Below are 15858 nucleotides of genomic sequence, written 5' to 3' on the forward strand. Positions count from 1 at the left end.
GTTTCCTCTGACTGTAAGAGCTCAAAGTTTGTGTTTAGTCTGCATTCTGCATTTATCCAACATGTTGTAATAAAATGAAAGATTCAATACATTTGACGTGTGTGTGTGTGTCTGTCTGTGTGTGTGTGTGTGTGTGTGTGTGTGTGTGTTTGTTAGTTAGGGGGTTTAGGATTAGGGGTTACATGTAATCTTGTACTTAAAACACATTTATCCGACACACTTTGAGCTTTTGTCATCGTGACAAGTTGCTGTAATGAGGGCAGCATGAAGTTGTGTAGTAGGTGCTTGATTGTCTGTTGCAGTTGCAAAAACAGCAACAGAGTAGACACACATTTTCACACAATGTCCCGGGCCGGCTGTGAGCGGATCGAATAATCAAAAACAAACTTCAGGTAGAGACAATTCATCGCTAAGAAAGGTTTGTTTTTATCAGTGATGACCCCAAGCACACTAAATCCTGGGGGGATTAGTCTTTCCACAGCAGGTATACACGGCACGAAGACTGCAGAATCCTGCTTCTCGGCGTGGTGATCCCTTTGTTTGATCTTTCCTCTGTCATGTGAGACCACGGTGCACTTAGTTTAAGAACACCGGGGATTTGTACGTCACAACTTATGTGCAGTGTGCCCCGAGAGAAGGTACAGTTTTCTGATGTTTTATAAAACAAAAGGATTCAGTTATGTATCTGGAAAATGATCTGCAGATTAATCAATCATGAAAAAGATCGTTAGTTGCAGCACTAAGACTAACATGATGTAATGATGCGGTGCGGATTATAATAAACCACCTTTGTGTATTAAAAATAAATAAAATCCACAGTTTTAAAAATGTTATCAGATTATGATTTCACCTTGAGAGAGATTTTGATCTGAGTTTTAGTTTAAAATTAATATCTTCTTTTTTGGTGGTTTGACTTGAATTATTAAATTGATGAAGATATAGATGTGTTTGTTTTTTTGGAAGTATGATGACATCTGGTCACCTGGACACAAAAGAAACAAGAAACAACTCTTTTGCCTTGATATAGTAAACATAAATATGATTTTAGTGAGACAACTTTTTATTTTTGGACTTCACTGTCTCTTTTTTTACTCGTGTGATTTAAAAATAAATAAGTAAATCTTATCCAAATGTTTTGCTGGAGGGAGCCTGATATCTAAGACATTAATTACCACTCACTGCTTCTCTGTTGTAAATATGATAATAAATAACTTAATTATTGTTATATGAGATAAGTTTTGTACTAATTGTCATGACAATAACTCACCACCACAACTGTATCTTTGGTGTTTTATCAATCCATGGGTTTGGCACTTGTATGTACATGACACTTAATATAACATGTAACTGATATATGACACATGTAATATTTAAAGTTTTTTTGTAATTTGTATTGTAGAATCAACATTTACAACATGCTACATTAAGACAAAACAGAGAACATATAGGCATCATGGTGAAATGAGGATTCATAATATTTCCTGCAAAACATGCATATAGCATAATAACTGAATAAGCACTTTTGTTATTGTTAATTGACAAACTATTTCATAAATGCAGTCTCCTCTGGACCCATCACATCCAGTCTGCTTCCAATTTAATTCAATTATGTCAAAAATAATCCTCATTGATGTTCATGTTCTTTGACATTCTTTAAAAAATATATTTCTTTTGAATTTTTCCACAAAATCGATACATTTAGAGATGTTTGCATTAATCACTTCTATGTGGGATGAAGGAGGGTTTTTTTCTTATTCCCCAATTGTGATTGGACACTGAGACGAGGGGTATCTCTTCTGAGAGCTTCCCATTGGCTGATTGAGGCTGAGTGACGCGTCGGATGCACCAATGGGAGGCTGCCACACTGTGGTTATCGGAGGTCTCGCAGTTCGCGTGAACATCCTCCCCGACTCCATCCCTTTCTCTTTCTCTATCGACTAGTCTGCGTTTGGCCCAGTCCGAGGAGCTCACCGCCTTCACGACGCCCGAGGAGCTGAAGAGGAGGGCTGCCACGGACACAATTTGCAAAGTTATTTTTTTTTGTATAACAGAAATTTGAATAGAGTCTTAAGGCGTTTAAAAAAAATACAAAAATGATGTTGAAGGTGTTTTTTTTGGCCGCTCTTGCCGGCTTCACCTGGGCCAGTGATGTTTTTGATTACACTGATGATGATTTCGACACCAGGATCGGAGACCACGGACTCGCTCTGGTGGAGTTCTTCGCCCCCTGGTGAGTTTTTATTCGTTGTATTCACGCGTCGTAGTGAGCATCATCGCAAATGAGTGATAATCGGCTAACTAGCTAGTTAACGCTCGCCCTTCTTACTTCGGTGGAAGCGTTTCGGCCATCTGATGCTCACGTGCATCTCTCAAAACGTTGAAAAATATAACGCTATATTTTACGTTAGTTTGTTTGTGACATTAACGGAATTGTTTAACGTCAAATTGTCTCATGTGTATTAGCTCGCGAACTATCGTTAGCCTGTTAGCTAAAAACTGAAAGGTGCAAGCCAGTTGGCTTCATTAAAAGGTTTTCTTTAAGATAAACGGTGATTCCCAAAAACAGGCCGTTTATAGGCTATCAAACTGTTCATCAAATAAAGATGTTAGTGTTGACTTGTTTTCTTACTACTGGTAATAGTTTTCAATGAAAACTGCGTGCTAACGAGGCTATGAGGAAGTTGAGGGCGTGTTCTTTTGCTGTTGTAACGTTTTGATTGGACGGGGAAGTTTTGGTGTCCAACTCTGATTGGTCCCGAGGATCTGTGACGCGTTTACACTGTGCCAAACTTAAACTCAAAGTAGGAGTTCGTCCGAATATTTTTTTTTTTTGTTAAAACATGGCCCTTAAACGATTTATTGCACATTTTTTGTTACGTTCGTAACTGGAAAGTGATTATTATTATTTATGAGAAAGTAAAAAAACATAAATACACAAACTATGTCCAAAATCATAATTGCCTTTCATAATAACCCAACTCGTTTTGTTAAGGACCATTGCTCAAAGAAACCAATATTCATAATCAAACTCAGACTTTTGGGAATTGTAATGGTCCTTTTTTATTTGCAGACATTTTAAGGACCGAATAATGAATACTATACTCAACAGTGTCACTAATAGTCAGTTAGTCCCATAAAACTGTTCATCTGCGACGCAAAGCAGCACCATTTTTGTTAAAACTTTTTTTTTTTGGCGTACAAACCCTCTTGTGGTATCGAATTCCACACTGAAATCCCCCAGGATCCTCGCCCGAGCTGAAACTTGAACACAGCTTTGGTGTAAGCTCTCCTCCTGTTTGACCGATCCCATTTCCTCTCCGATAGGTGCGGTCATTGTAAGCGGCTAGCACCTGAGTACGAGGCGGCCGCCACCCGTCTGAAGGGCAACGTCGCCCTGGTCAAGGTATTGCACAACACACTTCACTAACCTTTGTACCATTTCAGTGGCGCTCTCTGAACTCTGTACTACAGTGCTCCTCGTCTCTCTCTTCAGTGAGTGAATGATTGTCTTTTTCCCCCTTTTTCTAGGTTGACTGCACATCCAACAGCAAAGTGTGCAGCAAATATAGTGTCAGTGGCTACCCGACCCTAAAGATCTTCAGGGATGGAGAAGAAACTGGTCCCTATGATGGTCCCAGAACTGCAGGTATTTGCAATTTATTACATTTCTGCACTTTCAAAAACGCTTTCACGACTCTTGTCACTTCTACTGAACTTAATTCTTCCACCTCTCAATCTTCTCTTCTGTGTATTGCTCGCCTGCATTGCTCTCGCTCCCCTTAGATGGTATTGTCAGTTTCCTTAAGAAGCAGGCTGGACCAGCTTCCGTGGAGCTCAAGACTGACGCCGACTTGGCGAAGTACACGTCAGACCAAGACGCCAGCGTTGTCGGTGAGTTTACCGTTCAAAGTCCCCCGTTTGTGAAGTTTTAAAATGCCGGTTATTGTTCTGAGCTGAACGCGGTTCATCTTTCCTCCCCCAGGGTTCTTCGCCGACGACAAGAGCACCGCACAGGTAGAGTTCATGAAGGCCGCCAGCGCCCTGAGGGACAACTACCGGTTCGCCCACACCAACTCCGAGGCTCTCCTCCAGAGCCACGGCATTGATGGAGAGTGAGTAGTCGTCATAACTCGCACCTTTTTTTTTCTTTTTTTTTTAACACCTCTGTTATCGCCACTGTTGCTGCAGCACGACAGCGTTGACATTTCTTTTTTTTTGTGTGTGTGGCTTCTAGGGGAATCATCCTGTTCCGACCACCGAGACTTAACAACAAGTTTGAAGACAGCTCCGTCAAATACAGCGAGGACAAATACACCAACGCCAAAATAAAGAAGTTCATCCAGGACAACATGTGAGTGTTGGTTCTGTTGAGTGAAGATGGCCAAACCAAAGCTTTCTTTGCCGAGCACAATACACTCGCAGGAGTTTGCGGTGTAGTCATTTGCATGGTAGCGGCAAATATTTACATTCATGGCCTGAGGCAAACAGGACCTTGTGTGTGTGTGTGTGTGTGTGTGTGTGTGTGTGTGTGTGTGTGTGTGTGTGTGTGGAAGGTGAGCCGCCCGCTTTGCAAACACAATCAGCGCTCACCCCAGGATATTGGTGTCATGACATTTTGGAGATTAAAGAAGATAAACGAATGATCACCCCCCCCTTTTTTGGGGGGGAATGAAAAAATAACAAGTTGTTTGCTGTCTTGGCCAATCGTTGCATCTGGATCAATATCTGAGGCGTAGACTGAAACAAATGCTGAGCAAATGAGTCAAAGCGATGCCTCGGTGTTACAGTTAAAGATGAAAAATGTATTAAGAGGCATGCGAGTACGACTAGCCTGCCTGTTTATCTTCCATAGTTAAGTTTGGTCATTTTAGCTGGTTTATGTCGTCTCTTTTTGCATTTTGTAAATGTTGTTCACAAAGCTTTAAAAAAAAAAAACACCTGGTTTCATAAAGACTGCAGTGGAATGAATGTCGATCAAATTTAGCATTGCATTTGGGCTCTCAAGCACAAGTCGTTTGCATGTTTCATCTACGTGCGTTTCTAGTATCGTTTGTCTGTATCATGTGAGCTTACCCCTATTTACTTTTACTTTTACTTTCCGTTTGTTTCAGCTTCTCTTGTCTGAACACAAACGGCATAACGTTGCAGTCTAAAACCGGCTGAATGCTGTTAAGTGAAAAGCATAACCGTCCAGAGCCGTGCGGCCTGTTGGTTTTGAATTTCTTTCTCTAAACTGATCCTTTCTTTTCTCTGTTCACCACAGCTTCGGCATTTGCCCGCACATGACAGACGACAACAAAGACCAGCTGCGGGGGAAAGAACTGCTGGTGGCTTATTATGACGTGGATTATGTGAAGAACCCCAAGGGCTCCAACTACTGGAGGAACAGGTACAGCATCATTAAACTCCCCTCGGGGTCGTTCTTTTCCTTACAGCTCAACTGGTTTGTCCCGCTCGTAGTTTGATTTAGCAAAAACGTTCAACTCCCTGAAGACCGCCTTTGATTTGAGGCACCACTTTTATTTTTTGGGTCTTAAAAGCATGACTTTTAAAACCAAACGTTCCCATTTCACAGGGTGATGAAGGTGGCCAAGGGCTTCCTCGATCAGGGAAAGACGCTGAACTTCGCCGTGGCCAGCAAGAGCGCCTTCAGCAACGACGTGTCGGAGTTCGGCATGGACGCCGGCTCGGGGGAGCTGCCTCTGGTGGCTCTGCGCACCGGCAAGGGAGACAAATACGTCATGACCGAGGAGTTCTCGTGAGTCCATTCAAATGTTATTCCACCCGTTTTCCACAAGTGGCTTGAAAAGAATGTTGAACTAATGATGTTTCCACATGAAGAGCCACCGTTTAACTCATTAAATGCATATTTAACACGTCTGATGTATTGGAGCAGAGGTTCTCAACCTTTTGTTGATTCTGAAAAGTAAGAACACAACATGGCGGATGAAAAAATATACTCGTATGTATCATGTCCATGTCGCCCATCACTGCCTGTTGTTACGAATCCAAATGAATGTGTTGTGGGTCATATTTCATCACCACACGCGTTGTGGTTTTTAATGCTGCAGCGTTGTCTCCCACATTTGTTTGTTTTAAAAAAAAAAAAAGATTAATTTTGTGTCCCTTAATCTGAGGGAATGTTATCGAGCAAATGGTGTTGAAAGGTATTTAAAGGTTACTACAGAAGCAGAGTATCGATCTTTAATGTAATCACAATATAATAATATATCACAATACTCAATATGTCGCAATACACAATGTATTGTGATGATAATCTCGTATCGTGGGACCTCTGCTGATTACCAACAATACATTTAGTACATTTTAATCGAACCCTTTGGGAAGCGCTCTGAGGCCCTCCAGTGTCAGTGGCTGAGAATCTGTGCATCAAACCGATGATCAGAAACGCATTCAAAAGTCGCTCGTTTTTTATTTGCGCGGTGGAGCAGAGTCCTGAGAAGTTGTACCTTTTTGAGTCTGATTACTTGCTTTCACTCCAAGTTTGAACTCAAAGACGTTTGTCCTCCTCACAGCCGAGACGGTAAAGCTCTGGAGCGTTTCCTGCAGGATTACTTTGACGGCAAGCTGAAGCGTTACCTCAAATCAGAGCCGATCCCGGAGAACAACGACGGCCCCGTGAAGGTGAGAGGACGCCGCTGCAGGGTCTCGGTGTTCAGGTCTGAACAGTTTGAACCGTTTAGTCACAAGGTTCAGGTTGTAAATCAACGTCTGAACGCTGCACAGCTTTTATCTCATCTTATTGAGTCCTGATTGATCTCTTCCTTTTTATGTCATATGCAGACTTTGGCTGTATAAAAAGTGATGATCAATAGTTTGAAGACAGGAAAATATACATGCCGCTTATATATTTATTGTGTTTTTCCACTCTTCTGTTTCTTCAGTCAAAAAAACTAAGAAAAATTGGTTAGACTGGTGTTTAACTATTCAGGTTATTTTCTTTAAATCATTATTGTAAAACATTTCATATATTTACTGCTTGACAGTGATGGTATTTAACTAAATACTTTAACTGAAGTACTGTATTTAAGTACACTATTTAGGTACTTTTACGTGGGTCTTTCCATTTTATGCAATTTATTCTTCCAATCCACTACTTTGGAGGCAAATGTAGTACTTTTTTACTCCACTACATTTATGTTATACCTCTTAATTACTACTCACTTTGCAGATCTAAATTAATACAACAGAATAATATATTATCATATATTTAGCCACTCAGTGGTGTTTAAACAATAATAACAAATTGCCTCACTTTTACCACATTAAAGTGACACGCTGACGCATCACTAATTATATTAAGTAATGAGGTACTTGAGGCAGTACTTTATTGTTATTAATGTACTGTGCAATGGTGTTGGGTCCAATACGCAGCGTAATACGCGTCAAAATGCAGGATTTGATCTACCGTATTATAATTCATAATACATTTGTATGATATGGTCCGTTCTTACTTTTGGTGATTTTTAAGTATATGTTGGTTCCAATACTTTTAGTAATTTTTACTTACTTTATAATACTTCTACTGATGTGGTATTTTCACTCTGTGGTTCTGCTGCTTCTTCCACCGCTGCCGATCGCTTTCACGACTATCGTACACGTTCAAGACGTCACATTTCCGTGGTATTGGTTCAGCTCCCGATGAACATTAATCACACACAATGACCTGAAACACCTTTTTTGTCTGCGTTCAGGTTCTCGTGGCGGAGAACTTCGACTCCATCGTCAACGACGAGAGCAAAGACGTGCTGGTGGAGTTCTACGCTCCGTGGTGCGGACACTGCAAGAGCCTGGAGCCCAAGTTCAACGAGCTGGGAGAGAAGGTGAGGGAAGGGAAAGAAGGCGGGGCTCTGAATAAACGGGCGTTTTTAACGACATCAACCTATGACTTGAGCTGTTTACTTCAGCGAAGAGGTTGAGGTTGACCGATTTATCATTAAGTTGTGTTCATGGAAGAATATAAACGGTTCTAGAAAACTGAATGAACTCGTTCTGTTTTACAAACGTCTGCCGGTACGTTCTGACTCACTTGAAGCAGATTTTGAGAATACGCTTGTTAACGGTTTCTCTCCTCTGCTCTTTAAAGCTCGCCGGGGATCCCAACGTGGTCATCGCCAAGATGGACGCCACATTAAACGACGTGCCAGCTCCGTACGAAGTCAGCGGGTGAGTCACGAGCGACGGAGTCGTGTTTATAGTACTGATGCGAATGGTGACGACGCAGGAAAAGGAGGGATTTCTGTAGAAAACACACAAATGACCACAAACAAAAGACGGTCTGGATTTAATAAATATCGATCAGAACTCCTGTGTCGGTAAAGTGTGTTTTGTGCATTTGGAAACCCCAGAAAGAGTCTCCTCTTTTAGTTTGATTGGAGTCAGAAAAGAAGATGTATGATGGTGATTTATGGATTCTTATTCATCTCCTCCACCTTTTTTTTTTTTTTGCTTTTCCAGTTTCCCCACGCTGTACTTCTCCCCAGCCGGCCGCAAGACGAGCCCAAAGAAATACGAGGTGAGAATGAGCTCAGCGTGATCATCAAAAGCAGAGTAACTGTGTGTGTCCACTAACGCCGCCGTCTCTCTGCTCGCGTCGCAGGGCGGTCGCGAGGTGAGCGACTTCGTCTCCTTCCTGAAGAAGGAGGCCTCCAACCCCTTGGTGATCGAGGAGTCCAAGAAAAAGAAGAAGAAGGACGACGATGACAAGACGGAGCTATAAATATAAAAGAAACGCTCATTACAGCAACTCAACGCCCCCGCCCACACCAGGAAGAGGATGGAGGAAAATCAATGAAAGAACTAAATTATATTCCACTCTCTCTCTCTCTCGCTCTCTCTCTCTTAGTGAACTACCGAATGCTCTGAGGCCAAGTCAAAAAAAAATAATGACGCGGCCCTTACTTTTTAGGTCATCCGCTCTGCTCTGGGAAATCTGTGGAAGGTGGAGAGGTGGTGGCCAGGGCACGCCCAATGTTTAAAAACAAATTTTTAGGGAAGATGGGGGCTTTTTGAAAAATTGAGGTTTTTATTTCCCCTGGTCGGTCTACTGCACCTCAGGCTGATTGATGCGCTTTGGTCTGACGCCAGTTTCCGATTATCTGTCACTTTGGTTTTTTGTTGTCGTCACGGGGGATAGTGGTGTTGGTGAAATCCTTTTTTTTTTTTTTTTTTTTTTTTTTTTTTTTCTCTGTCTGTTTTTGTAACACGTCTTTGTTTTTGTACATTTGGAAGGATTGTGAAATAAAAAGGCCCACAAAACCAACGCAAAATGTGTGATCTTCATTCATGATTTTCTTTTTAAAGTCTTAGAAGAAACATTTTGTGTAATTCTTAATGTTGTGTCAAGTTATTTGCTCTTAGAGTCATTAAATATATATGTAGGGCTGTGAATCAATTTCTACCTAATAAATCTGTCAATTATGTTTATCCATTAATTGTTTGGTCTCTGTCGGAATAAAATAATATGCCAGTCTTCAAATATCTTGTTCTGCTTAACCAACCCGAAGGTGAACAGGAAATGTTCCATAGGTCATATTAAAGATGAAGTAAAATACAATTATATAGGTATTGAAAACTGGTGAATAATCATCTTTTTTGTCATCCAACAAATCAGTATGGTTGTTTTGTTTTCTTTAAAGCTTTTTTTCATATAAATCTGGTCATGTGGACGTAATAACTACATGTCAGTATTAAGTGTATTGTTAATTAGAGTGAGTTCTGTTCCATTGCATAATAAATTGCTAAAACTAACATGTTGGTCCCTGCATGAAAATAATGCATTTCACAGAATTTGAGGCCGAATATGGGACTGAATTTTTGAAGAAACCTAGTTCGGCTGATAATGTTTTCACTAAATGCAACGTCTCTGAATATAACCGCATAAAACATATCATTTTTTAAGCGGTTATATTAAGTCTCTTAATTTCTTTTTTTTTAATTTAAAAATAATAAAAATATATATATATAATTTTATATGATTGTATACGATAAATATGTATATATAATGTATCATATATAATCATATAAAATTATATCTATATATATATATTTATAATTTTTTATTTTTTTAAGCGGTTGTATTAAAAGACGTTGCATTTGTGAAAAGTTATTTGGAGCAATACCGCAGTCAACCAGGTGGCGGCGTCTGCGTCGGTATCTGACAGTTGAACGTCTCATGTCAAACAACAACAAAAGAAGAGAAGGAGCCAATCAGACGGCGAGTTAACTGCACTCGTCCGGGCACGTTTAGAGTCGGTGCACGTGCTACACCAAGAGGTAACGTAGAATCATCAAATTGTATTGATTTGTCATATCGTCGCGTTTCTCTTTGTGTCAACACGTTTATTTCTTCGCGTTGGTCTTTAATATAATGATGTTTTCCTTCGGGGATTTTCGTTGAGTGTCTTGTGACGTGGCTCTTTCTTTAGCTTAGCTAAACGTCAACCGGCTTTCCAGAAGCGAACACCAGACTCGGTTCACAAATCTGCCAGTTAAAGTTGTCCCTGGCTACTGATGAAGTTTAACGCTCCATTCAGGACGAGTTCCCGCTTTTTTCTGAACCATTTAAGGCAAACGTTCAATTCGGGTTTAATTATAACTTCACCTGGCACGTGTTCTTATATAAATATAGCTCCAGTCGTGTAACGATGGTTTGGTCACATGCTGATTGCTGCTACTCTTCAGAGCTGACTCGACGAGTCACGTTTTTGTGCAAACGAGAATTTGGTACATTGTACAGTCAGCTGTGCGAGATTTACACGTATGTTGTGTTCATCACTAGCAATGATCCACGTTAAAACGTGTACATGTTGTTGCCACGTTTTACAAGCGAGGTGTTAAATTGCCGGATTTTTAAATGTAATTTGGTGACACTATAAAACACATCCGCTTTTATAGTTTGTTCCTTCAGAATTGCCCTTTTATGTGTTGCTCTTAATCTAAATCAGTAATAAACTACATGTCAAAACGCATGTGAGTAACACATCAGATGTAACAAAAACATTCATTATCAGTCTGTGGTGGTCTCATAAGCAGTGTAGTATGTTGCCCTAACATTGCAAATTTAGCAAAAATAAATCTGGATTCATTTGTGATGATTTGGATGTTTTTGTGTTTTTATTTCCTCCAGAAAATGACTTCATGCCCAGTTTTACTCATTCAGTATGGCAGAGTCCTCAAATAAGAATAACCCGCCTCGTGGGGGGCTTTTTTAACAACTACTGGTCCTCGTGCAAAGAAAATCCCCCGATGCTTCGCGCCATGGAGAGCGCGAGAGCCCGGAAGAAAAGCCAGCAGAACGTAGCAGCCTCCAACGTGAAGAGGAAAACGACGGACGATCACGACGAACATCTGGGTACGAACAAACGTGTGAAGAAAGCAAAGTCGAGCGACGCAAACCAGGAAAGTCGACGGTCTCTGAACTCTGAAAACAAGGGCGCCGATGTTTGCAAACCTGGACTCGCTGAGCCCAAAGCGTCCGAGCCCCAGAGTTTAGCCTCGGCCCTGAGAGACAGCTGGGAGATGGACAGCGGCTTCTCCTCCGAGGCGAGTCCCCCGGCCAGCGGGCGCAGCTCGCCGTACCTCGGTTCGTGCCCGAGCACGGTGGTGGCGCTGGACTGCGAGATGGTCGGCACGGGGCCCGGCGGGCGCTGCAGCGAGCTGGCCCGCTGCAGCATCATGGGCTACCACGGCAACGTGCTGTACGACAAATACGTCAAGCCGTGTCACCCCGTCACGGACTACAGGACCCGCTGGAGCGGCATCCAGAGGCACCACCTGCACAACGCCATCACCTTCGCTCAGGCCCAGGAGGAGGTGAGCAAAGTCCTGGAACCTGGAAAAGTCCTTCCAGAAAAAAAAATACAATCCTAAAAGTTTGGGAAAAGTCCTGTAAATGTGTTCATGACGTTTATTTACGCTGAGTTTGAAATACACAACAACAACACAACATGGTTGTTAATGGCGGGTCCATGTCTCATGTATCCTCTCCTGCAGATCCGCCGCATACTTGAGGGCAAAGTGGTCGTCGGTCACTCCGTCTACAACGACTTTGAGGCGCTGGACGTGCGCCACCCGAGTCACATGGTCAGGGACACGTGCACGACGCGCCTCCTCAGCCAGCTGGCCGGCTTCCCTCGAGAACGCTGCTCCTCCCTCAAAATCCTGGCCAGTCGGCTGCTGAACAGGAAGATACAGGTCAGTCAAACCTCCCATCTCCGGTATTAAATACTTTATGATCTTTATGATCACTTGAAGCTTTCTTGAGATCAAAGTTGCAAAGAAAACGCTTTTAATTAATGGTGGCAATGGTGGTTTTTCTGGTATATTTATCTAATTTATTTAATCGGTAATGGACTGTGTGTGGCATGTCAGGGAGCTTTACATTCATACTATGTTAAAGAGACTCGTACCACAAACACACACAGTCAGTATCAAACAGCAGTGATCAAGTTTCTTCTTTAAAAGTGAGCTTTAAGCAGGTGTGTCTGCTTTTGTTGGAAGTGTAACAAACACACATTTAGAAATTAAGGAATTGTTAACCGTAAACTCTGTTTCTTTACTTCAACAAAACAGTAAAGCTAAAGAGGAGTTACGGTAAAGAAACGTAGCGTTTATTTTCGCCCGGCGAGCGAAGCAACCGTGACAGTTTAGACCCGGCGTAATGCAGACTTTACTATTTAATAATCTAAATTGCAATATTTGCATCGTCTGTTCAATGCAATTTGGAAAACATGGTCGTCAAACGGTTCAAGTAAAAGTGTGTAGTGATTTCAGTTCTGACTCGTGCAATGTGCCGACCCTCGTCTTGTGTTCGCCAGGCGGGCCGGAGGGGTCACTGCTCGGTGGAGGACGCGCTGACCTCCCTCGACCTCTACAAGCTGGTGGAGGGCGAGTGGGAGCGAGAGCTGCAGAGCAGGATGAGGGCGGAAGGAGCGCCGCGCGAGCCCAGCTTCGCCGCCTCCAACCACTACATGCAGGACGAGTACTGGCCCGATGACGTCATCGCCGACAGCCAATGAGAGGAGAGGAAAATACCTCAGCGGATCTCGTGGTTACTTCAGATCACTCATACATGTGACAGTAAATCGTCCGCATTGTGTCACATGACGCGATGCCTTTTATCACGTTGGGGGGATAACTTTGTTGCCTGAAATGCTAACTTATTACTTTTAAACATGTGCTACATGATTGGATTTCATAACGGAGCCTTTTTTCTGCTGTGATGCCAGATATTTACCGGCACGGTGTTTTCAGTCGTGACCGACTTTAATGTTTCATGTTGGTGCTCGAGAAGCTGGAGGTTCATCACTTATGATACCAATAGTTTAGTTCTCAAACAGTATCGGTTCTGACTTGGAAAGTAAAATGTAATCAACAGGACACAAAGCACTGATATTCAGCCATTTGGGAAAAACACTAACTGCATTTTTCAGATGTTTTTTTTAAATGCCGCTGTGGTTACTCATGTTTTTGAGATGTTTTTTTCCAGTCTACAAGGAAGAAGGGAAACACGTTTTTTTTAAACTATTCAAAGCTGCCTCAACGTCTATGTGGCCTTTAAGGTTGAAACAAGTGTGGACTGTAATGTTGGTGTTTTATTACCTCTCAGCTGCTCTTCAATGTCCAAATAAAAACAAACGGCTTCTGGTTCAAATTAAACTGACTTTGTTTGCTTTGTGTCAACAGTGGAAACTCACGTTAACACTGTTTTTCCTCATGTTTAGTTTCAGTTTGCACCTGATCACATGACTACAACATTCTTTTCCACAAGAAATTACTTTTTCAATTATGAGTTCACTTCCAGCATTCCCAGTTAAATCCCAGTGACCGAAATACATGAAGTCTTTGAGCTGAGCAGCTTTACGTGACGCAGTAAAGGTCTGACTGTCAGAGTGATGCGAGGTTGCAATAAATCGTATTTCATTCATCCAACATTACCTAAACATGGAACAAGCTGGACATTTGTTTCATGCTCTGTTATCTTGCAAAACCCATAAACTCAAACGCGCACACACGTAAAGCCTGAACTTGGCCCCGCAGCTCAGGCTATAGGGAGGGAACACACGGCTGCATTGTTTTGCACAATCCATCTAATTTTGTTCCCCAAATCGCTTTATTGAGATCAGCAGATTTAGCAGATTACCAGCTCGCTGCCGGCTCCTTCGTCGTCGCATCAGGAGGAAAACGTGTCGCGAGAGGAAGATGGCCGACTCATTGACTCCTAAAATAAAGAATTAAAGAACCCGCTAAAAACCAAAAACATATATTTTGACAAAAAGCCCTTTTGTGGATCGATTGTGCACTGAAATGCATTGTGGGATCTATTGGCAGAGAGAGAATATAATACTCACAACTATGTTTTCATTTGTGTATAATAACCTGGAGCTAACGTTAGCTACACGGATAACACGCCCGCCATGTTTCTACCGCAGCCCAGAAGGGACAAACCAAACACGTGAGCGTTAACCAATGGCCACCGTCTTTCTTTGACACAAACTTGTGGTAACTTAAGTGTAAAACCATGGTCGTCGCACATAAAGTTGTGTTATTGTTGTACGGATGTCCTCTTGGGCGAACAATGGCTCCAGAGACTGCAAACAGGAAGTGGACGTGGTCATCGTGAGGTCACCTGGAGGTCGGCAATTTGGCCGTCGCCATGCGCAATTAAATCTTTGACAAATTAGAAACAGAAACACACACACACACACACACACACACACACACACACACCTCTGTTGCTCAATTACTTGAGTTTAATCTGGAGATTTTTTTTCCTCCCTTAATGTCCATGTGTGTCCGATTAGATGAAGTGCTCACAGAATTAAATTTAAACCTTTACATTAAGCTCAGCTCTCGATGCGGATGTATTGTGTGTGTGTGTGTGTGTGTGTGTGTGTGTGTGTGTGTGTGTGTGTGTGTGTGAAAACTAATCTGATCAGAGGAAATAGTTTAGGCTCCATGTTCACTGATATGAACGCACCCGAGTCTAAATCCAAAATCCTTGTGTGTGTGTGTGTTTGTGTGTGTGTGTGTGTGTGTGTGTGTGTGTGTGTGTGTGTGTGTGTGTGTGTGTGTGTGTGTGTGTTGATGAAAACCTGTGTTAAGTAGATTTTGAAGCTGTTCATCCTCAATCAGAATGATGGATCTCTCGTTGTAAAGCAAAGACCTCGTGTGACTCCTGAAGCGTCCTGAATATAAAACTGGTCTGAAACCTTTTTATGAAGATTTCTCTATTCAGTGAACGAACAAATGATCACTTTTTCTCTTTTGTTTCGATTCATTTTTGCAGCAGCGTACTTGGATAGTAATCAATTAGTCCGTTATCTTCTTTTAGTCTATGAAACATAAAAGTAAATCACATTTTCTACAACTCAACAAAACCTTTTCTCAGTCTTAATATACATACAAATACATATGTACTTCCTATTTGCTTAAAATGTAATACTTTATTGTTTATGTTTATTTTTTACTCTCTTTCCTCTTCCTCTTTTGTAATCTCTGAGTAAACCTCTGACATCATTAATCCCAGCCCTTTTGTTTGCAGAGTTTAAAAATAAATGAAAGACTAATTACAGAAAGTCCTTCCTACGTGGTGAGGAACACCACAACACCAGAACCCGAACGCCGCGTCACGCCTCCGAACATGTGACTCCACCTCTCGCAAGCGCGATCACGTTGCAGAAATTAAACGTTCACAATGGTCACTTCTCACTCCAGTCTCCTTGGAATTCAATCAAATCCCTGTTCCCTCCTTAAACCGCCTCTTACCTAAAGTGTGTACTCAAATATTACCTCATCCTAAGTGTGCCTCTCATCACCGGGAGCCCCCGCTCCTCA

The 15858-nt window shown here is 41.9% G+C and overlaps 2 protein-coding genes and 1 long non-coding RNA gene across 3 annotated transcripts; 2 read left to right on the top strand and 1 right to left on the bottom strand.

Moving 5' to 3' along the window:
• Positions 1 to 1907: 1907 nt before the first annotated feature.
• Positions 1908 to 9399, top strand: pdia3 (protein disulfide isomerase family A, member 3). Its single transcript, XM_068602250.1, has 13 exons — positions 1908 to 2230; positions 3325 to 3403; positions 3529 to 3646; positions 3784 to 3891; positions 3983 to 4112; positions 4235 to 4351; positions 5264 to 5389; positions 5576 to 5758; positions 6537 to 6645; positions 7716 to 7844; positions 8108 to 8187; positions 8479 to 8536; positions 8621 to 9399. The coding sequence occupies exons 1-13, from the start codon at positions 2094 to 2096 to the stop codon at positions 8738 to 8740; spliced, it is 1494 nt and encodes a 497-aa protein (XP_068458351.1). The 5' UTR covers positions 1908 to 2093; the 3' UTR covers positions 8741 to 9399.
• An 826-nt stretch (positions 9400 to 10225) lies between these two features.
• isg20 (interferon stimulated exonuclease gene) lies at positions 10226 to 13680 on the top strand. The gene is made up of 4 exons (XM_068603632.1): positions 10226 to 10296; positions 11150 to 11835; positions 12016 to 12216; positions 12840 to 13680. The coding sequence occupies exons 2-4, from the start codon at positions 11161 to 11163 to the stop codon at positions 13038 to 13040; spliced, it is 1077 nt and encodes a 358-aa protein (XP_068459733.1). The 5' UTR covers positions 10226 to 10296; positions 11150 to 11160; the 3' UTR covers positions 13041 to 13680.
• Positions 11916 to 14439, bottom strand: LOC137804421 (uncharacterized). Its single transcript, XR_011080131.1, has 3 exons — positions 14373 to 14439; positions 14165 to 14242; positions 11916 to 12198 (listed from the first exon to the last, which is right to left on the bottom strand). It is a non-coding gene; the product is annotated as an uncharacterized lncRNA (long non-coding RNA).
• Positions 14440 to 15858: the final 1419 nt, after the last annotated feature.

The sequence above is a fragment of the Clinocottus analis genome, unplaced genomic scaffold, assembly GCF_023055335.1.
Source record: "Clinocottus analis isolate CAN_PGR_092001 unplaced genomic scaffold, fCliAna1.0.p SCAF_6, whole genome shotgun sequence".
NCBI classification, from domain to species: Eukaryota; Metazoa; Chordata; class Actinopteri; order Perciformes; family Cottidae; genus Clinocottus; species Clinocottus analis.